We start from the raw sequence: 21,555 nt of genomic DNA, 5'->3' as shown, positions 1-21,555 counted from the left end.
ACAAACAGCCATGGGAGCAGCCAGCGTGGCTTGTAGTGGCTGACACCCTTTAGAGGAGGTAAAACAAGCTCCCTTCTGTTTAAGTGCTTGGAAAATGGAAGAATAAGTTGTGCAGGGCAACCCAATACAGTGTGGAGCAGAGCACAGTGCTCTGGGGGCTGTAGTCACAGCCAAATCTCCAAATCTCATTCAGCTCATCCTGAGGGAGTTCTGCAGGCCTAGTTCCCCAGGGAGGTGACAGGTGTCCCTGAGCCACAGCGGCACCCTGCTAACCACACTGAACAGGGACTCAGGAATCCCTTCTCTTTCCCCTGGGAGTGAATCAGACCATCACAACTTCTGGCTGCTGCCATCACAACACCCTGTCTGCCTGCTGAGGGAGGACACCAATGCTGCAGAGCTTCACACTAGGAGGACAGAATTTGGGCCATCTCTACAGTCACTAAAATACACAGACTGGGGTGTTGGACAAATTATGTTGAAGTTCCTCACATGGGATGGGGCTGCAGGACTCCTCTTTTCATACATTGGTGGCTGAAAACCCCAAGACTGGGCGTGCACAAGCAAAGCCAGGCAGAGAGGACACCACTGCATCAACAACCTGGTGAAGACCTCTAATGCTCCACATCAAAGTCAAGTTCTCTTAGCTGCTTCCTCCCTGACATGCTGAGAACTTGGGAAAAACACAGTGCTATGCAAATGCAGTGGCATTTAAGCTGCAGCCTTTTTCTGTATGCACAGAGAGGGGATCTCACTGTGGGTGCAGCTCTTCCCAGGCAAGTTGAAAGGCCAAGCCAGGGATTCATGTCTTTTTAATGAAGGGATTTGCAGCTAGGACCCCTCTGCCCCACCTGCTCTACCGTTCCCACTGGGAAGACTGTCTTTGATAGCAGGAGCTAATTGCTGCAAACCTCCCAGGATGAGCTACTGGGGACTTAGATGAAGTCTTTGTAAGTAATCTAGGAAGAGGGCTGGGGGTGGGGTGTGTGTATTAAACAGCTTCTTCCTCCCAAGGTCCCATCAGTGAGGTCATTCCACAAAATTTCACAACAATTTCAGGGGTCCTGAACACCTGGACCCTCCTCAGCTGCTGCTACTGTTACTGCAGAACATCCTTGGCATCGGCCCATGTTTGTTTTTGAACCCAAATTTTACTGGGTTTTGCTTCTTAACTTCCCTCATGCCACAGCAAGATGATGTTTAAGTGGCAGAGATGGGAAATTTGGTCCCCCCTGGAAAATCACTGTGAGGAGGGGTGGAAATGGTCCCTCATTTCTAAGTTTAGCTGTTCAGCAGCCCCCAGCTTTTCCCAAACACCTTCTGTGGGCCAGGTCCTGTGGGATTCATGCTGGGCAGCAGGAATGCAGCCCATCACGTCCCACCACAGCCTCAAAGCCCCTGCACCTTGCTCTTTGCCTGCTGTGGGATGCAGCTGGACACATTTCTGCTTTTCCAGAATTGTTGTATTTCCCTGCAGAACTCCGCAGGTGCGATGCCTGCAGGGGACTCAAGGCTTTCAAACTAGATGGGAATCCAGGGGAAAACAGAAACCTCAGTGGCACTGCACAGGGAAGGAGAGAGCAATCCCCATCTCCTGGAATGGGCTGCAGGGCTGCTAGTGAGACAGACTGTCCCTGCCTGTGTGCCCAAGCCACAGAGCCACTGCCAGCCCCACACTGAGGGGACCCACAGGATGGGTCCTCACTGCAACCAGGCACAACCTGCCCCACCAGCCCTGCCAGGGAAGCACAGCACCCCCCAGCCCTGAGGCAGCCACAAGCACACAGCCTTTGAGCTCAGACATTTATTTGCTCTCAGGTAGAAGACGTCACTGGGGCCAAGTCCTCTCACCCTGCTGGCTTCCAACGGTGTGGGGACACCACTCACCACTCAGCAGCACCCTGGGGGACCACAGGTGCCACCAGGACAGCAGGCAGGACCTGGGGCTGTCAGCCGCTCCAGCAGCTGGAAGGGATCACGGATCTTCTCCTGGAGGGCAGAGAAAAACCCAGGGCAGGATCAGGCCAGTGGGAAGCAAGAGGCACCTGAGAAAGTGGCATTTGCCCCTGGTTCAATCCCTGCCAACAGAGCAACCCAAGCAGACCCTCCTTAGCTATCATGGGGGGCAGCTCCTGAGTCACCCCAGCTGCTTTTCCCTGCGGCGAGGAATAAGCCAAGAGCTTGTCTGGGACTTTGGCTCTTCTTTTATCTGAGAAATGCCTCCTTGGACAGAGATCTGAGAAAATCTCCCCTTCCTAAGTACAAGGCTGTATTTCAGGGATATGCAGCTGCAGGGTGTTATCTCCCTTGTCTCTCCTGGCCCATCTACAGGCCGGAGGGACCACCAAGGAGAAGGGAGAGGCTTCCAGCAGATAGAATGCTTTGTGCTGCAGGGTCAGGGTTGGCATCCAGGGCCAGCCTGCTCTTCCATCAGCAGCCGCAAGAGCAATGGGCAGGAAAGAACTGTGAGGATGGGCCATCAGCTCCCTGGGGCAGGCTGTGCACAGCCATGCCCTCAGGAGAAGGATGACTCCCCTTGGGAAACCTCAGGGAAGTCCAGCTGTCAGCCTCACCAGTCTCCATGGATATGTTGCAGTGGTTAGAGAAGACCCCCCTTTGGAGAACTCCAGCTTGGGTAGGGGTACACTTTGTCCCGACTCAGGCACCAGGCACCATTCTTGGTGTCCCATGAGCTCCTGCCCAGCTCAGAAGGACTCAGGTGTCTTGGTATCATGCCACAGCCCCTCTGATACCCCAGAGCAACTCTGATGGCATGGGACACCCATGTCCCAATTCCTTAGCCCAGCCACAGAGCTGCCTTCTGCCAACCTTCACTCCCTTGCGACAGCAGCCCTGCAGTGCTGCGGCATTGGCCCCGCCAGCTCGGATCAGGAACTCCTCTGCAAACCTGGAGCTCTGCAAGATTGCAGCCATCTCAGCATCCACGTCCACCACCTCTCCTTCCTGGGGGCAGAGGAATGGTCACAGGCCTGGGGTCCTGGATATATGTCCCAGGGGCTCCAGCCACCCAGCCAGATGATGGGGAGAGTGAAAGCAGGGGCACATCTTGGCCCAAAACCTAAAGAAACACCCGCAAAACCCAAGCTTCTGGGAAGCCACCATGGATGTCCTGCTTCTACCTTTACCACAATGCAGCGCATGTATCTGTCTCCCTTTCCTGCCCATTTGCACTCCCCTGGGTTTACACAGCCCCTCTGCTCCCACCCACCACCCCGTCCACCAAAGCTTGCCCCCCAGATCACAGAGGATGCTGCTGAGTAGCAGCTTCATTGGCTTTAACCCTTCCCTGCACGTCTCCCCTCACCTTGAAGGTGAAGTTGGCATCAAACACCAGCTCTCGCTCGTGCCCCATGATCCCGCCTTTGTAGATGACCTGTCCTGGCCCAGCCTGGGTGCCACCCGGCACCTTGAACAGGCGGAAAGTTGCAGAAACAAAGCGGCAGTCACCTACAAGGGAGAGGGTGGTGGGTTGGGCACTGAACACCTGGGTTGGGATCCCAGCAGAGCTCCCCACAGCTGCCCAGAGCTGACACTGCCTGGCTGGATCCTCACCGACAATGCCCTCCAGCTCCTTGTTGCCAATGGTGATGGGGCTGGCGGTGACCAGGCATGGGGGGCTGAACCCCACCTCCTCAGCAATGCTGTACAGGTCTCTCCAGTACAGGGCTCCTGCCAGGCATTCTCCTGGCATGCAACCACAGACATGGGGGATGGAGGCAAAGGTCCAGTCCCCCCATGCCATGTCACCCCCATCCCACAGCCCTACGCACCCCACAGCACCCGGTGCCTCCGGACGGTCTCGCTCAGGCGCTGGCTGGCATAAATGTCACTGAAGTACATCTCTCCCCCAGGCTGGAAGGCAGCAAGTAGTGAAGGGAGACCTCAAGAAGCTAAGGGACAAAAGGGGCAGGGGGAATTGGGAATCCCCTAATCCTACCCTGCTTGGGACCCTCTGCCGAGACGCCCTCCTCTGACCCCATCCTGCACCCCTGCCTTGCTGGATCCCATTTGCTGCTTCTCAGTGGCACCCCAACAACAGGGCCACCCCAAGCCTGCTTTGGCGCCACAGGCACCAGCCCACCATCACCTTCAACACACGGAAGGCCTCCCGCAGCACAGCACTCTTGTCAGGGGCAAGGTTGATCACGCAGTTGGAACTGTGGAGGAGGAGACCAAGGCTTATTTGCAGCCTCTTGCACACTTAACACCACCAGCTGCTGGACATCCACCAGCTGCTGTGTGTCCCATCACTTCACACAAGATTTGGAAACACCAATTTGACCATGAAAAGCGCAGTTTATACTCCCAGACTCTAGCCCAGACTCTGGCTTGGGATTTCCCTTTTCCTAACATGTGCTTCTGAAGCAGGTGACGCATTGGGATGCAGACCCAGCCCACAGCCCCAGGAAGCAGCAGGACTGGAGGTGACTGTGCCCTGCACAGCACCTACATGACAATATCGTAGCTCTCATCAGCCAGCCCGGCATCACCCAGCTTCTCCATGTAACCATGGACGAACTCCACGTTTGACTTCCGGTAGCCAAACTTATCCATGTGGTAGGCAATGTGCTTCTTTGCCACTTCAACCTGGCAGGAGGAAGGGAACAGTGTGGGGGGGTTGCTGGGAGGATGAGGGGGAGCCCCAGATCTGTGCCGTACTTGGCCCTCGGTCATATCTATCCCGGTGACGTGGCCCTGCTCCCCAACCAGCTGGCTCAGCAGGTAGCAGTCCCTGCCGCTGCCGCTGCCCAGGTCCAGGATCCAGCATGACGACAGGCACTCAGGGATCACCAGACCGCAGCCGTAGTACCTGGGTGGATGCAGAGCTGAGCAGGGTGGAGGTGGCCCATGGCACAGCCGAGAAGGGGCTGCAGCCCATGGGGATGTGGCAATGGAGGAGAGACCCTGGGGTTTACCTGGCCACCACCTCCTCATGGACACGCTCCAGAGCATCTCTCACTGCCTTGGGAAGGGGCCTGGCTGAGGTGGTGCACGCATTGGTTTTGAGGTCCTCTGACTTCTGCAGCTCTTTGCCATAGTAATCCTGAGATGGGAAGGACAGAGGCCACTAAACTGTGGCAAGCCATGCCCTGGGAGCTCCCTGTGCTCCAAAACACGGGGCCCATGCCTGCACTCAGCCTGGACATGCCCACAAGTCCTCTGGCACTGGCACTCTCATTTCCACTCAGCCAAAAACTATGCCAAGATCAGGCATCCCGTTGTCCCCATCCTCCCCAGCTCCCTTTGCTCACATGCACAGATGTGTTTGTGCAGGAGGGAATTTAATTCCCATTTGCAGTAACTTTGCATGCTGCAGCCACCATTTTTCTGGCCGAGAAAGGTGCAGGGAACAAGGGCAGGGAGATGCCGGGTTGCTCAGCCCCCCATCCCTGTGCGCAACAGGAGCAGAGCTGCCAACTGCACCTGACATTTTTGTCTGGGCCCCGAAACAAGCATTATCCTCTGGCAGCATCAGGAACCCTGGCACAGCCCAGGCACACACGCCCTGCCCAACTGCCCCGTCCCTCTGCCAGTCCCCATCTGCATCCCTCACCTGCACATCCTGGTGGATCTGCTCTCCGCAGGGAGTTGCCACTACAAAGAGAATGCGGGGCTGACACCACAGAGGTGGGCACCACACCAGGTCCTCCCAAGAACTCTGAATCCCCCTCTTCCCCACTTTTTGCTCTCTCCCAGCAGAACGGAGACCGCCCCCTCACCCCAAAAAAAACCCCAGTCCCCGCTGCCCTTGAGAGATGAGCCCCCAAAACATCCCTGTAGGGTAAATCCCCCCTCCCCCGCTTTGCAGAGAGCCCTTGGCCCTGAGGGCAGCCCCAGCACTCCCCACAGAAGCCCTGGGCTGCCTTACTGCCTCCAGCTGCAGCGCCTCAGGTGGACTCTGCCCAGCCTGGGCCTTGCTCCTCCCCGATACCCCGTGCTGTCCCGGCATCCTGTGCTGCCCGGGCCTGGCTTCCGCCCTGTCACCAGCTCCCGCCTGCCCAGGCCCCTGGCACCCAGCCCCGCAGGCGCACAGGCACAGCGAGGGCTGCTGGCCCTGCTCCTGTGGTGGGCACGCTGCCGTCATTCATGGTTCTTGATGCACCCACACCCCCAAAACCCACCCTGCTGCCTGTTCCCCAACAGCTCTGCACCTCCACGGTGCAGCCCTGTCCCTGCTTGCCCCAAAGGGGCAGGTTTAATGCCACAGGTTTAATGCCACAGGACTGCTGTAGCCTCTGCGGAGGACAGGACCTTGGAAGGGACAAGCCACCTGCAACAAGGTCACACTGCCTCTGCAAAGCCCTCGGAGCTGAAGCAGAATGGGGGACCCTGGGGGGGCAGAGACCCACCATCCCAAACAGTCTCCCGATGCACAGGGACCGCCAGCAATGGAATCCAGGACAGACTGCTGCAGTTTGGTGGTGTTCACGACAGCTTTTATTCCCAGCAAGAAAGTCGCAGGGAAAACTCTCATTCCCAAAGTGCACCTGCAAAGCTGGGGTCAGAATGTCAACCAAGGCAAAAATACTGACAGGGATGGTGAAATCTAGCCCAGGAGGAGGCTCTGCAGCACAGGAGCCAGACTCCAGCAGTATTCCAACAGGAATGCGGCAGGCCAATGTCAGCTCTCAGCCTGCCTGCTCCTATCAGCTGCTGAAAAGCACACTCAGAGAAACAAGTGCTTCCCATGCACTCCAAGTGCTCCAGATAAGTGACTTACCAAAAACAAGACACAGTATTTATAGTTGGGCCTGGATGTGAACAGGTCACTGGTCTTCAACAGAGCAGTGTAGAACTGAGCACACCAGCTCGTGATGCTCTCCTGCCTGAATCCTGGATGGGCTTTTGGATACATTCCCAACCAGATACGAACACACACCACAGCCAAGGCTGCTCCATCAAGAGCTGGAGCAGCAGCCCAGGAAAAGGAATGCAGTTGAAGGCCGAACGCAACACACATGGGCTGGCAAAGGGATGATGTTCCAAACTCTGGCAGAGTGGAAAATAAGATAACCACTTAGGAGGATGATGGCCAAACTACATCCAGCTAGGCCACTGGCAGATATGTGTGCCCAGATTCCTGGTTTCAGAAATTCTGTGCTGGGACTGGCACTTCAGCCTACACTGAAGCACCTCTCATCCACCCAGGCACTTGCAGCCCACACTGATTAAAATGCCCTAAATAAACTGCACTCTGTGCCACCTCTGTGGCTAAATACAGACCAGTGGCAAACTGCAGGCACCTGCATTTAAATGCCATGCCTCAAGTCTGCTTTTCTTGCCAGGGGTGCTGGTGTGGGCTGAGCACCTCACGCTACACGGGAAGTAAGCGGACAAAGGAATTGTTGGGAGGAGCAAAGCTTCAGGAAGTTTGTTTCAGCCAGGTCTGGGTGCACAGGTGAGCATTCCAGAGCAGAGGTATGGATGCAGGCACACGAGAGGGGGCCATGTGCCCACAAACACAGACTCTGCACATATCCCAGCTGACATCCAGCATCATCCAGATATAGTTCTGAGCCCCGGAGGGGAGAGGACGCTTCAGTGCCAGTCAGGATGTCCTGCCTTCAGCTCCCCTTCATTTCAGCAAGTGACTCAGCTGGTCCTGCAGGTTTGACGAGCGCTCCACACTGGGCACCAAGCAAGAGGAGATTCACAGTGAGATCTGCTCCCAGACTGTGCTGTGCTACCTGTGCCCGAGGGACCAGAGCAGCTCTAGTTCTGGCACTACAGCAAAGAGAAACCCTGGAGTACCCTCTACCCCCTCTGTGTCCCCACAAGGCAAACCTCACTTTGCGCACCCTACTGTACACAGCTCTGCTCCCACCACCCTCATCTCGACCACAAGCAGCCTCACAGGTGCTATCACATCAGTGAAACAGAAGGAAGCTTTGGTATGAATCCCATCTCTTTGCTCAAATTCCCATCTCTTCACACTACTGAAGCATTATCCTGCTGGGCCAGCATCTGCCTCAAAGGCAGCTGCAAAAACCTTCCCACTCTGCTTTCCCCCAACCAACGCCATCACCTTCCCCTTTGCACCCCCACGCATGTTCCCCAGGTCCTCCTAGAACTCACTTCTTTTGAATTGCTTCTTGCCTAGGTAAGAGAAGGAGAGACAAAAAGAGCATTAGAAAAACAAAATCTCAGTCACGGTTTATGTTATGTTGAACAAGGGCTCAAGAGGCCAAAACTCCAGGGTGTTTCTGGATTAAGTCCTGGGGGTCAGAAGCAGCACTGGTTTCTCCTTCTTGGTCCTAGGTGCATCATACACACTCATGGGAGACACAGTGCATGGCAAACACTCAGCTCCCACCCTGAAACAGCCTGAGGAGGGCTGGAAAACTCCAGCTCCAGGGCCTGCTCAGCTCTGAAGAACTGAAAAAGAGGGATCAGTCTGAGCCAGCTCCATGCAAAGTCTTTAAGGAGAACAGAGAAGGACTGAGGGATCCACTCAGCCCCCAAGAGTGAATGCCTACTTACTGGGGTCCCCTACTTACTGGTACTGTAGATGAGTAGTTATTATGGCCATTTTTCTTAAACTCTGTGGAGAATAAAACAAAGAATTAATGTCTATAGAAATCCCAGTGCAAGCTGTCCTAATGGCCCGGGGAGTTCCTCCAGCACAGCCACCACTGTATTGCTGCACTGCCTCCAAAACACCCGTCAGTGTCTGTCAGCAGTGACACACTTCCGTCTCCCTTTCAGTGATAGGCAGAGACACAAGTGTTTTGTTTCAGCCCACAGTTCCTCGAGCTTTCTGTCAGAGAGGGCATAGCTTGAGGGCCAGCCAGGCTGCAGGACACTCGGAGTCCAGCAGCACTGGGTTTGAGGAAGCACTAAATTATTCTGGCCACCAGCCTCGCTGCCTGAAGTAATGTATTTCACTCCAGGGCTCCAGTAGCACGGCTGCAAACTGTTCTTACCACCCTCCTCTCCTCCTGTCCCTAGAAACACTGCTGCTAGAGCAGAAGAACACAGCTTACATCTTCCGAGTGCAATATGGCATCTTCTTGCATCACCATGTTTCTCGCAGCTTGACCCAGGAGCTAGAAGACAAACGCACAGACCAGGCTGAGACGCTGCAGCTTTGCGTTTCCCGAGTCCCCCGTGACGGCTGGCAGGGTGATACTCGAGGTGACACCGTGCGGGGATCACCGCGGTGCCGTGAGAGCACCTCCATCGGGAGCGCCTGAGGCACCGCTCCCACCTGTCACCCTGGAGAGCTGGCAGTCACCCTCCCGCCTGCCACCGCCGGAGTCCCGAGGCGCTGCCCAGCCGTGCCCGCATCCCGGTCCCGCTGTCCCCGTCCCTGCCCAGACACGAGAATGTGTTCCCTCCTCGGACTACAGCTCCCAGCACGCATTGCGCCGCCCGCGCCGCTCCGGCCCTGTAACCGGCCGCCCGCCGGCACCCGCCGCTCACCTCGGCGCTGCGGGAGCCCTTCAGCACCTGCTTAGTGAGAGCGATCACATCGGTGCCGCAGCTCGTCACCTTCTCGGTCAAAAGCCCCTTCACCGAGTGCCCAAAGCGCGCCTGGGCGTCCGCCGCGCCCCCTGCCGCCATCTTACCCCGCCCGGCCCCCGCCCCGCCTACCCCGGGAGCCGCTACGGCGAGCGCCGGGGGCCTGAAGGGTCGTGAAGGCACAGAGCTCGCGGTGGTCAGGAACCCTGCCGGGAGTGGCTTCTGTTCCCAAAGGACTCCCCCAGGACACCTCATCACCTCAGGCACAGACACCCACAGGCTGCCCAGCACTGCCCAGGGCTGACAAGCACAGACCAAGGCTGACCAGCGCTGACCAGGGTTTCTCAGCGCTGCCCAGGGCTGACCAGCACTGACGAGCTCTGACCAGGATTTCTCAGCGCTGGCCAGTGCTTCCCCTGTACTGCCCAGGGCTGACCAATGGTGCCAGGGGCTGACCAGCGCTCACCAGCACTGCCGAGGGCTGCCCAGCAGTGTCAAGTGCTACCTGTGTCTCCCCAGCACTGACAAGAGCTGATGATCAGAGATGCTCAGGGCTTCTCAGCATTTCTAGTGCTGCCCATTCCCTCCCGGGTCTGTCGAGGCGCTCCCAGGCTGGGTATGGATTCCAGTGCCCCACCAGATCCCCCAGCTGTGCTCATGGCACCCAGTACAGACCTCGAGGGCTCAGCTGTCCCCACACCCCTGGCCCACCACAGGGCCCTGGGGACGGAACCCCAAGGACGGATCCGACCCTGGGCATCCCCTGGTCCCCAGCGCGCTGGAAGGAGCTCCCCCATGGCCACCCAGGGTGGCCGTGGCCCCGCTGCCCTCGCCCCCCGCCATGTGCCCACAGCTGCAGAGCTGGCCACGGGCCCAGCGCCCGGCTCCCCCCTCCTTGTCCCCCCGATAAGGAGCCGAGCCCGCCTCAGAGTCAAGGCGACGACCCCGCAGCCGCTATAAGGGCCCCCCGCGCGCCGCAGCCCCGCAGCCGGCCCCGCCATGCCGCTGCTGGGTGCCCTGCTGCTGGCCCTGGCCCTGCTCTGCACCTGGCGGCTGGCGCGCCGGCGGGACTCCCTGGCAATGGCCACGGCGACAGGTCTGGGGCGCCCGCGGAGCCTGCCGGCCCTGCCGCTGGTGGGGAGCCTGCTGCAGCTGGCCGGGCACCCCCAGCTCCACCTGCGGCTGTGGCGCCTGCAGGGGCACTACGGCAGCCTCTACGCCCTCTGGATGGGCTCCCACTACGTGGTGGTGGTCAACAGCTATCGGCACGCCAGGGAGGTACTGCTCAAGAAGGGCAAAGACTTCGCCGGACGGCCCCGCACCGTGAGTCGGCAGCAGGTTTGGGGACCCCTTCCCACTGTGGCGTGGGGTGAGGCGAGGGACGCTCCCAAGAAAGACACTGGCACGCAGCAGGGTCCGTGTCCCCTCCCCATCCTGCGCGCAGCAAGCCAGGGCCAGGGCAGCCCCTCCATACCCTGTTCTCCAGGGCAAGCCCTGTCATCCGCCATCCCAAGGGTGCCTGTTTTTCCTGCAGCTGGCTGCATCCCTAGGCACGGGGATGTGGGTTCAGGTACCACCAGGCTCTCTGCACCCCTTAAATTCCCTGGGCATCCTAGAGCTCCTAACCTTCGCATCTGTCCCCAAACCTCTTTATCAGTCCTTGGCAGGGGGAAGGCAAAGCTCATGTCCTGTGCTTTGCCTGCCTGCACTAACCCCCAGCCCCCCGGACCATCCCTGGGATGGGGTGAGATGATCATCCGTCCCCCGCGGGGCTCCCCAGCAGCGGGGTGACCCTGGGACTGCCTGTCCCTCAGGTGACCACAGACCTGCTGTCTCGGGGGGGCAAGGACATCGCCTTCGCCAGCTACGGACCCCTCTGGAAGTTCCAGCGCAAGCTGGTGCACACTGCCCTCTCGATGTTCGGGGAGGGCTCCCTCGCCCTCGAGAGGATCAGTAAGTGCCTCCCACCAGCCCCAGGCTCCCTCCCAGCTCTGGTTCCCTCCCACGCAGGACTTTTTCTTCTTAAGTGCCCTGATTCCCTGTGAACCAAGGGAAGATTCCGGCTCAGCCCATGCCCCCCGCTGTCCCCTCAGCTTGCCAGGCAGGGGCTCTGTTCCTCTCCTTCTATCCCCTGTACTTTACCAACACCTCTCCCTGTGTTTTCCACCCTGAACTTTAGTTCCCCTCACTCACAGATGGGGAAACTGAGGCATGGAGCCAGCAGCTCCCCGCTCCACCCAGGAGGACATCCTTGCACATCTCCATCCTCTCTGCTCCTCCACCCAGCATTGTCCCTTCTGCCCATCCAAGCCCCTCAGGGCCCAGCCCTGTCTGGGGGGTGCCCTCTGCAGGCTGCACATCCTGAATGAGCAGGGGACCCCTCCTTCCACCCCCCAGCTGCCCCTTTCACCCCCTTGGCTTAATCATCACTCCCTCATCACCCCCTGGCTGCCTCTCCCCCGCCCCAGTCTGCCGGGAGGCTGCATCCCTGTGTGAGACGCTCAGCGCTGCGCAGGACACGGCCCTGGACATGGCCCCCGAGCTCACACGGGCCGTCACCAACGTGGTCTGCTCCCTCTGCTTTAACTCCTCGTACCGGCGTGGGGACCCTGAGTTCGAGGCCATGCTGGAGTACAGCCAGGGAATCGTGGACACTGTGGCCAAGGAGAGCTTGGTGGACATCTTCCCCTGGCTCCAGGTGAGCAGGGACGTGGGCACTGCCCATTCCTCTCACCTCAGATGAGAGGAAGGAGCTGGGATGTGTCCTGTAGGAGCCCTCCTGAGTTAGGAGGGTCCCTGCTCTGGTGACCCACAGGAGCCAGTACACTGGTGGGCACAGAGTGACTGCCTGGGGGCCTGCAGGAGCTGGGCTGGGCTGAGCTGTAGTCTGTTGTAATGCAGCTTTTCTCCCTCAGATATTTCCCAACAAGGACCTGGCCCTGCTAAAGAAATGCCTCCATGTCCGGGACCAGCTGCTCCAGCAGAAATTCACTGAACACAAGGTGCCAGAAGGGCCAGGACAGGGAGATGCTGGAGCTGGGGCGGTGAGCACTGTGCCCAGGACAGCCTGGCTAATTCATGTTCCTCTGCAGGAAGCTTTCTGCAGAGACACCGTGAAGGACCTCATGGATGCCCTCCTGCAAGTGAGGCTCAGTGCTGAGAACAGCAGCCCCCCAGAGCCAGGGCTGGAGCTGACTGATGACCACCTCCTCATGACAGTGGGGGACATCTTTGGGGCTGGTGTGGAGACCACCACAACTGTGCTCAAATGGGCTGTGCTCTACCTGCTCCACTACCCTGAGGTAGGCTCTGCACCCCACAGCAGGGGGCCTGGGTTCCCTTCAGCACCAGGGATGTCATGGGGAGCTTTGGGGAAGGCAGGTGCCAAAAGAGAAATCAGGCTCTGCACATAAGCAAGGCTGTGGGCACTTTACTTCTGCCCTACACAACATGACAGGACATGCTGATGATGCTGGGTGTACCCCACTGTGCACAGGGCACCCTGCTCCCTGGGCTCCCACACCGGTCTTTGCTCCCCTCCCAGGTCCAGAGGAAGATCCAGGAGGAAATGGACCACAAGATCGGCCTGGTGCGTCACCCCCACCTCAGTGACCGCCCGCTGCTGCCCTACCTGGAGGCCACCATCAGTGAAGTGCTGCGCATCCGGCCCGTGTCCCCCCTGCTCATCCCACATGTGTCCCTTGCCGACACCAGGTGAGATCCCCCTGGGGCACATCCAGGTCGTGGGCAGAGACTGCGGGGAGGGAGCGACTGCCTCACTCTGTGTCCTCTTTGCAGCATTGGGGAATACTCCATCCCCAAGGGTGCCAGGGTCATCATCAACCTCTGGTCTGTGCACCACGACGAGAAGGAGTGGGACAAGCCTGAGGAGTTCAATCCTGGTGGGTTGTGTGATCCCCATCCTCTCCTGGGCCAGGGGATGGCAGGGTGGGTGCAGCAGGAGAGGCTGAGCCCTGGGGGACGCTTGGTGCTGGGAGGTTGGATCATGCTCCTGTCTGAGGCACTCGCACCTCTCTGCTCCTGCAGCTCCCGTGAGGGACACATGTGTGATGAACTCAGGCAGGTCTCGGGCAGAAGGGATTGATCCCTGCTGATTCCGGTGATGCTCCTTCCCCTTGCAGGCCGCTTCCTGGATGAGCAGGGCCAGCACATCCATTCGCCCTCACCCAGCTACCTCCCCTTTGGAGCCGGGATCCGTGTCTGCCTGGGTAAAGTCCTGGCCAAGATGGAGCTCTTCCTCTTCCTGGCCTGGGTGCTGCAGAGGTTCACACTCGAGTGCCCTGAGGACCAGCCCCTGCCCTCACTGGAGGGCAAGTTTGGTGTCGTGCTGCAGGTGCAGAAGTTTCAGGTGAAGGCCAGGCTGAGGGAAGCCTGGAGAGCAGCCTCGTGATGGGGAGGAGCCCGGGATCCCGGGCAGTGGGGGGTGGGAGGTGGGACCACAGAGGCTGCCCCATGGATGGGGGGTTATCCAGATAAAGCTATTCCCAACACAGCATGGCTCCAGCAATTTTTTGGGCAGGAGATGGTGGGCAGGGTCTGGTGGGAGATGTATGGTGGCCCCACAACTTGCTGTCAGCACTGGGCTGAGCTGGGAGGCTGTGGCCTCTCTGCAGCAGCATGGAAGCTCCTGCCTGCTCACTGTCCTGAGCACTCACTGTCTGCCTGGAATTTGGCCATCACTCCAGCAGCAGCACAACCTTCCCATAACGCAAGGGGCCGTGTTTGCTTTGCTTTCACCAAAAAGTACGGTGCCATGGAGGGCAGCGTGTAATTAGGTTTCTGGTTCTCTATTACTTGACCTCTTAATATTTAACTGAATAGCTGCACAGCTGTGGCTCAGGGCCCCTGGAGGGAAAGCAGCCAAGGCAGAGGGGAAAGCCCCACAGAGCCCCAGCACAATGTGACATCCCAGCCCTGCACACCCCCTCATTTTCCCCCTGCTCTTTCTCTTGTTAGCAGGCAGGAAAACAGGCATAAACTTCCCCACCACTGAACTTCCTGCTCAGTGTGTTTGAGTTCTTTCAAACCCCCAGAACCTGGCTTTCATGCAGGCCTTTCAACACCAGCATCCGATGCCAAATGGGTCCTGTCAGCCTGTGGGACAAGGATGATGATGAAGGCAATGCGTTTGCAGCCTGGCACAGCACTGGGAGCATCCTCCCTTCTCCCAGTCCATTTTCCTGGGGGTTTCAGTGTGGTAGGGAGGAGCTGGAGGTAAAATTGCCATGCACATTCCTGCCCCAAGGGCAAGCCTTCGGCTGATTTGAGCAGCTGACCCACCAGAAGCTGGACAGAGAGAGCACACAGCAGGAGCTCAGCCCTACTGCTGCTGCATGGAGTCTCTGATGGCTCCTAAGGGCTGAGCCCCACACACCTTCTGCTTCCCTGCCTGTTTCCATCACACCAGGGGTGCCACTTGGTTTGCAATCCCTCCACTTCTGCTAGGGCACACTGAAGCTGGATGGGTGAAGGGGGATGGGACTCAGAACGGGCTTTGGGAAAACCTGGCTAAACATGATGCTCTAGGTTTCCCTGTGGATTGGCACCTCCGTGCCAGCCTGGTCCTTCCTCTGCCCCAGATCCTGTCACTGGCAGCACTCACTGGCAGGGAGGCTCCACTACAGTCTCCTGCAGCATCGGGATGCCTCCAGGAGCATCAACAGGACCTCCAGCACATTTGTGCCCCTTGGCCAAGGCATTTGATTTTGCTCTTGGTACGGGAAGGGATTTTCTCCTTGCCAGAATCAACACGGGGCCAACGCCTTGCTGTTTGCCGAGGCACTCACACAAGTGCTAAAAGCCAGCGTTCACCTTGGGGCAGAAATGGGGACCTTTGAACCAAGGATGTTTCTAACCTGGAGAATGCCTCCAGCCACAGCTGCTTGCGTTCCACCTTTCCCATTTTCCAGGGCTGGCATGTGCTGTCCTAGGCTGGGAAACCAGCATATGCTGCAAATCCCAGCACCCCAAGCTTGGCCCTGCTGTAGGGTGTCTTGCCCCCCACCCACACCACCGGGAGAAGATGCAGCTGGGGGAATTCAGTGCCCAGAACCAGCTGCCTGGCACTTTGTGAGCTGGTAAACAGCCCCCGGCACGGCTGCTCCCTGCTCTGGGAGCAGGCAGAGGCACTGCTGAATCATCCAGCTGGTATTTCTATCCTGACAGCTGCTTTGGGGCTGTGCTGCTGTGCCCAAACCCCTGACTCCACCAGAAAGCTTCACCTGGGCCACTGGCTCCAGCTCCCTGAGGCAAAGGGGGTCTGCAAGGCAGGAATCAGTGACAATGCAAAGAATGAAGCTTTTTCATTCATGGCTGTTCCCACACTATTTCTTGGGTACACCATGAAGCAGATGTGCAGCATGCTGAGGGCACGGGGCAGAGCAAGACTGAGCCTTTCCCTCACACAAACTCATTTTGGGGGCCACAGCCACCCCCACAGCACTTGGCTGACCCAGCTGTGCCACAGGGCTCAGCTCAGAAGCCCTCCAAGTTTGAGAGGCTTCTCTTTGCATCAGGCACCGGCTGACCCTGGACTGTGCCGGAGAGTGAGGGCCAGCCCAGGACGAACAGGAGACGCTTGGAATACCTGCGGGCTCTGCAGCGGGCATGGTGCCAGGAGAGCTGAGTAAGCACAGACCTCAGGACACAGCTGTTTGCCGGCTGAAAACAAGTCGAGAAAGACGCCGGCAGCCTGTGACCCCCCGGCACAGACCGCAGTGCTTGCACCACCGTCGCGACGGCCCCGCTGCGGGCACCAGTCCCATCTGATAAAACCAGATCTGTGCTGCAAGGATAGGGGGAACCAGCTCTGACGAAGAGGCAGCTCATCCTGGCCTTCCCAGGCTGCCCACTGTGGGATTGCTGTGGGGCTTCCCTGAGGCAGGGGCTGCCTGTCTGCCCCCCACTCCCGGCCTGGTCCAGGCTTTTCTTATATAAACCAAAGAAGAAAAAAGAAAACAGGGACAAAACCTCCCTGGGATGTGGTTGGGGGGTTGGGGGTAAGGTGGGGAGGGGGAGCAGCAGTCTTGGAGAGCCACTCATTCAGGACAGCAAAGGAGTTTATTCACCGGAGCTGGACTGTGCTCCAGCTACCTGCCAAGCTGCTGGGAGCAGATCAGGCTGGGATGAGCCCAGCCAGGGAATGCAGAGAACCAGAGGAGATAACGGCTGTGGGAGCCCGGGCTGTGCAGAGCAGGAAGCGAACGCAGCCCCGGCTCTCACCACTGACTCATGTCCCCGAGTGGCGAGGGGGGCCCAGGGAGCCCAAAGCTCCCATCGCTCGGCGGAACAGCCTCATGCCGGCAGTGGAGCCCACTCATTTTGCTTCTCTCCAGGATTCCTGCCCCAGGAAGCTTTTGATGACTGTGTAACAAAGAGGCTTAACTGCACCTCGACTTTCCTTAGCCTCCAGTTAGGCAGGCAAAGCTCTGAGAGCAGGCTACCAGCAAGCATCAGGACATAATTCCCTCCTTCTCCATCTTCAGCCAACACCCGTCCACATGCAATGTTTATGTGAGGTTGTATAAACATGCAATGATATGCGGCAAGAAGATCACACCAGTGCTCCCAGACGACGGAGAGCTGAAGAGTCTCTTGGGAACACCAAGGAGATGCTGCAGTATCCACTGATCCCAGGAGCCCCCGTTGTGCCCAGGGGACACTTGCTGAGCCACCACACTGTGCTCTTCACCTGTCCCCAGGCAACACAACCCCAGCCCACCAGACCTGCGGGGTCCTTGCCCCGGAGCCAGCTTCGGTGGCCAAAAACATTCCCTGTAAGTAGCTCCGCACTGCCACGGACTCCAACAAAAACAGACTGCAAGGAGTACTGGCAGCCACACCTAGAGCACATTGTAAAGCAGAACACCGAGCAGTAGGTTGACACTAATTTGCTATCAAACCTGCTGCATTATTGCAACTCAGTTTTGAAATGAGGACTCCCAAAAACCACCCCTTATAGCTGGGAATGGGTGGGTTTTGGTGCTCCAGTGTTGGAGATGCACATCTGCCCATGTCCTCACACCACCAGCATTTTACAGCGTGCATTCTCTGGGCCATGCTGGCTTCCTACACAGGGATACATGTGAGGATCGAGCACCCTTCTAAAGCTCCAAAGCTGGAGCTTTGGGAGTCCTCTGCCTGCCTGAAGAGGCAGCAGCCGGGTCTGTCCAAGGAGCTCACCTGCCCCATGTCCTGCCCTGCACCACTCCTTCTCCCCACACCAGCTGCCCCTTGGCTGCAGGTCTAAAATCCTAAAGAACTGAAAGCCATTAACAGTGCTGCTCCTCAGGCACTTGTGAGCTGAACAGACATGGTTGGTGCCCCATTTATTTATGGTCTCTAAATGCCAAAAAAACCTCCAGGAGTCATAAAAGAGGCACACAGCTGCTTCTTCCTGACTTTTTAAAATTAGAAACATCAGCTTGGCTTACGGGTACTTACCTCCATATCCAGAGGATTCCCCTGCCCTTAGTGGGATGGCTGGAAAGCAAATATGGAGATTTCTGTCTTACGCCAACAGAAATGTTGGCAAAGGTCGCCCACTGGCACAGGGCCATCCCCAGGATTTACAGCAGTAAACCCCATTCTTTACAGACTGATGTGCTTTTTTAGCTTCCTCTGTGGTGTGAGGAACAAAACCAGGTGCCAGTATGTACAGAATTCCTGGGGGTGGCACTGGGGATCTTTAATTCTCTTCTCAGAAGACACATGTGGTCAGTGTACACAGCTAGAAGTGACCGGTCCCCAGGTAGCCAGGCTCTGGGGCATGCACAGCCTCTCTGTTACCCCTCACCCAGGTATCCAGGCTCCAGCCATCCAGGAATGAGGTCTCTTGAATCCAAATCAAAGTCTTTCATTGTTAAGAGCACCCTAAGACAAACTGAAGAGCTGTCTTATCAGCTGTTCTGAGGGAAGAGAAAGGCTGTGATGGGCAAAGGAGTGAGATTCTTCCAAACCCTGCAAGGTCAAAGTGCTCCCCTCAAACGTGCAGGTAAAACGCTGGCATAAGCACCACTTCCCTTGCTCTGCAGCCAGCACAGTGCCAGCACACCTCCAGGGAGAACAACAAAACAAACCCACAAACTGAAGACAAATCTTGTTCTTAGCTCACAGAATGATACAAATACACATGGACAAGTTATCAGAAAAGGCATTATATTTTGGTTTCCACCTTATTTAAAACTGATTTTGGTTTTCAATTAATCAGATCTCAGTATGTCCGAGTTCAGGTTTCAATGTTTTTTTCCCCATAACAGTAACGATCTGGATGACCATAATTATAAAAGGGACGGGGAGAAATCCCGAGAACAAGTTACACAGTCTGAACTGTGCTCTCTCCACACGAGCACTCTAGGGAATGTTAGTTTCAGCTCTTCCTTTTTTTTTTTCTTTTTTCTTTTTTTCTTCCTTCAGGTTGTTACTAACAAAAATCTCTACTGTTTATTAAAGCAAAGCTACAGTAAATTTTCTTGCAGTCTTACAGCAGGTTTTCGTATTACCAGTAGGACTCGCATGCATGGATTGCAGTCACACACACACGCTCACAGACATTATACAGTAGCCAGTTGCCACCATAAAAAAAAAAAAAAAAAAAAAAGAAAAGAAAGAGAAAGAAAACAGACATTCATTTCTTTAAGTGGTCATTATTAGAATCGCACCAAACTTTTGGATTAAAAAAAAATACTGCACAGGTCTTCCACATCTACATGGTAAATCATCCCTTTCGCAATGGACGGAGCTCTCGTCACCATTTGTTCAACACGCATCGCTGAAGCTTGAAGGCACGCTGGCCAAGGAGAGCCCTGTTCTTTTGTCATCTGAACTCCAGTGTGCTGCTATCGGGGTGCAAAAAAGGACAAAAATAAAGCCAAGCCCTTTTGCAGCACACTGGGAAAAGGTCATTCGGAGACCACAGTACTTGGAAGGCAGCCCAGCTGCCTGGATTCTACTGCTAACTGTGCTCTTGGAGGCATTGAAGGAACACACTTGTCTTTAAAAATGACACATAAAGGCAAATTTCTGCAAACCCCCTCTTTTCAAACTGCCTAAGGTAGACTAAAACTCCTTCTAGAAGAAACTGGTCCTTCAGTCACCAGCTTCAAGTGGGACATTTCCTACCTGCTGTCTTAAACACAGAAGCACCAGAGATTACAGGGCTGATGTGTCTGGGCATCTATCAGCTTCGGGAAAACTTAACATCAGGAAAGAAAAAAAAAAAAAAAAAACCCAACAAAAAAAAACCAAATGAAAAAAGATGGAAAGAAATCCCCAATGCCTCAAGAGCACTATATCAAACCAGAACTCTTGGGCTACTGACTGCCGGCACTGTCAGAAGCTGCTCGCTTCTGGGAAGACACCTGGAGGTTGAAGCCTTATGGTGATCTGGTATCCTCCCAGGGTGAGATTTGCTGAGTTTTACTGATTGCAAGATAAAGCAGTGTTTCAGAAAACTAAAACCAACAAACTCATAATAACCATCACCAAAATCACCATTAGAAAAATTCCGTTTTTTAGAAGGTCTCATTGAGAAACATCAGTCCCTGCTCCATGGAGCAGGGCAGATACGATTAACAAAACCCAGAGTGACCCGTCTCCCACAAGCCGGGCCTTCGAGGACTAGTCCCCATATTATATTGGAGGGGAGAAAGAAAAATAAACAAAAAAAACCCCATTGTATCACCTTTTTCTCCTGTTAAAGTTTTAATCCTCTTATTCCATTTTTATTTGTTTTTTTCCCCCGATTCTCCCTTCCACTCTGCCGCCTTAGCTGGGGGAGTTATTGGTACAAGAGTTTGGAGAGTCCTGCTCATTTATTGTGTTCAAGAGTACACACACCGGCTGCCGGGGCAGGTGGTGGTGGCTGTGTTCGCGGTGCTGCTCCTCTGCGGCACTGAAAAGCCCTTCCTCCTCATCCCCGTGGGGACGGCCGCTGCAGCTGTCACAGAAGTCCAGGGGCCCATCCAGAGCGTCATCAATGAGCCCGTCAAACTCCTTGAGGTCGTCCTCATGATGACCCCGGTTGCATACGCAGACTTCTATGCCCGAGTCGCCCGTGAAACGGCGCTGCCTGCCCGGCATCTTGTCCTTGGCATCGGGAATGGCGCTGCTCTGCTCTAAGCTCTCAGAGCTGTAACCTTTCAGCAGTTCCTCCTTGCACTCCGCATCCTTATTGGGACCGGCCCTCCCCACTAGCTCGGCTCCCGTGCTGGTACTGCCGGGCTCGATGCTTTGCATTTTGGCGACGGCTCTCTCGCCCAGCATGGTGGTGGAGGGCTCGGGGTCCCCGCGGCCGGGCGCCCCGGTGCTGTCAGTACTGCTGTTATTGCTGCTGGGTGCTGCAGAGCTGCTCTGTGCTGGCTGCAGGGTCCTGGGCGTGTCCGGGATTGTGCTACTGCTGCCTGCTGGGACGCACTGCTGATGTAAGGCACTGTACGGGGGCGGGGGGGTCGGCGGTCGGTTCACCACTTCCTCATAGGGAGGTAGCAAATAGTTTGGCAAAAACCCTAGAAGTGGGAGGCAAGGAGGAGAAGTTATTTCAGGAGCAGCTTATCTCAGGAAACGAGTCACTAATACAGGTTGGTATGGCATCTGTCACCTACCAGCACCTTCCCACTGAACAGCACAACGGGCCCTAGGAAGGGGTGCCAGAACTTGACCCAAGTGAGGCGTGTCGTGTTTTAGAGAAGCAGCAAACATGGCAGAGAGGGCACCGTTACACGAGCAGATGGACACAACTGGGAACAGCAGCCTGATCTCCTGGCTCTCTCTATGCTTACCAGGCAAACCTCCCTGAACCATATACCCCAAATACAGCCCCATAAACCACCCCCACACACCGTGGGTGGCCTGTGTTGGCTGGAAGGAACAACTCCCCAACGCCCTCCAACACTGCCTTCTCAGCCGAATTTCTACCTTCAACAGCAAAGATTTCATCTCACAAAGCATTGTGCAAATATGAAGAGACATGAGCAGTTACAAGGAACTTGGAGATCCTGGCTTTTGGTTTCTGTTTTAATGCTGGATTCAATTCTTCTGGTGCAGTCAGAATAA

The 21,555-nt window shown here is 56.4% G+C and overlaps 4 protein-coding genes across 7 annotated transcripts in view; 1 reads left to right on the top strand and 3 right to left on the bottom strand.

The window, feature by feature from the left end:
* Positions 1-1,853: 1,853 nt before the first annotated feature.
* On the bottom strand, positions 1,854-6,106 carry AS3MT (arsenite methyltransferase; the record flags this gene model as incomplete). Its single annotated transcript, XM_082285838.1, has 11 exons — positions 1,854-1,989; positions 2,830-2,964; positions 3,326-3,468; positions 3,574-3,705; positions 3,792-3,873; positions 4,109-4,178; positions 4,472-4,608; positions 4,681-4,831; positions 4,938-5,065; positions 5,576-5,635; positions 5,891-6,106. The coding sequence occupies 11 exons, from the start codon at positions 6,104-6,106 to the stop codon at positions 1,891-1,893; spliced, it is 1,353 nt and encodes a 450-aa protein (XP_082141964.1). The 3' UTR covers positions 1,854-1,890.
* Positions 6,107-6,436: 330 nt separating this feature from the next.
* Positions 6,437-9,585, bottom strand: BORCS7 (BLOC-1 related complex subunit 7; the record flags this gene model as incomplete). The annotated part of the gene is made up of 5 exons (XM_082285910.1): positions 6,437-7,649; positions 8,098-8,118; positions 8,520-8,563; positions 9,006-9,068; positions 9,445-9,585. The coding sequence occupies 5 exons, from the start codon at positions 9,583-9,585 to the stop codon at positions 7,598-7,600; spliced, it is 321 nt and encodes a 106-aa protein (XP_082142036.1). The 3' UTR covers positions 6,437-7,597.
* Positions 9,586-10,482: 897 nt separating this feature from the next.
* On the top strand, positions 10,483-13,894 carry CYP17A1 (cytochrome P450 family 17 subfamily A member 1; the record flags this gene model as incomplete). The annotated part of the gene is made up of 8 exons (XM_082285655.1): positions 10,483-10,806; positions 11,298-11,436; positions 11,952-12,181; positions 12,399-12,485; positions 12,576-12,785; positions 13,028-13,197; positions 13,282-13,385; positions 13,626-13,894. 8 exons carry the CDS (start codon positions 10,483-10,485, stop codon positions 13,892-13,894), a joined length of 1,533 nt encoding a protein of 510 aa, XP_082141781.1.
* A 4,745-nt stretch (positions 13,895-18,639) lies between these two features.
* Positions 18,640-21,555, bottom strand: part of WBP1L (WW domain binding protein 1 like) — a 59,400-nt gene continuing 56,484 nt past the window's right edge. For all 4 annotated transcript variants that reach the window (XM_082285690.1, XM_082285691.1, XM_082285693.1 and 1 more), the window contains one exon: positions 18,640-21,008. In XM_082285690.1, coding sequence (XP_082141816.1) covers positions 20,269-21,008 — 740 coding nt within the window. In that variant the 3' untranslated portion in view covers positions 18,640-20,268. The remainder of the gene's footprint in view (positions 21,009-21,555) is intronic.

The sequence above is a fragment of the Coloeus monedula genome, assembly GCF_965178545.1.
Source record: "Coloeus monedula genome assembly, chromosome: 8".
Lineage (NCBI taxonomy): Eukaryota > Metazoa > Chordata > Aves > Passeriformes > Corvidae > Coloeus > Coloeus monedula.
This window is presented reverse-complemented; position numbering and strand designations above follow the sequence as displayed.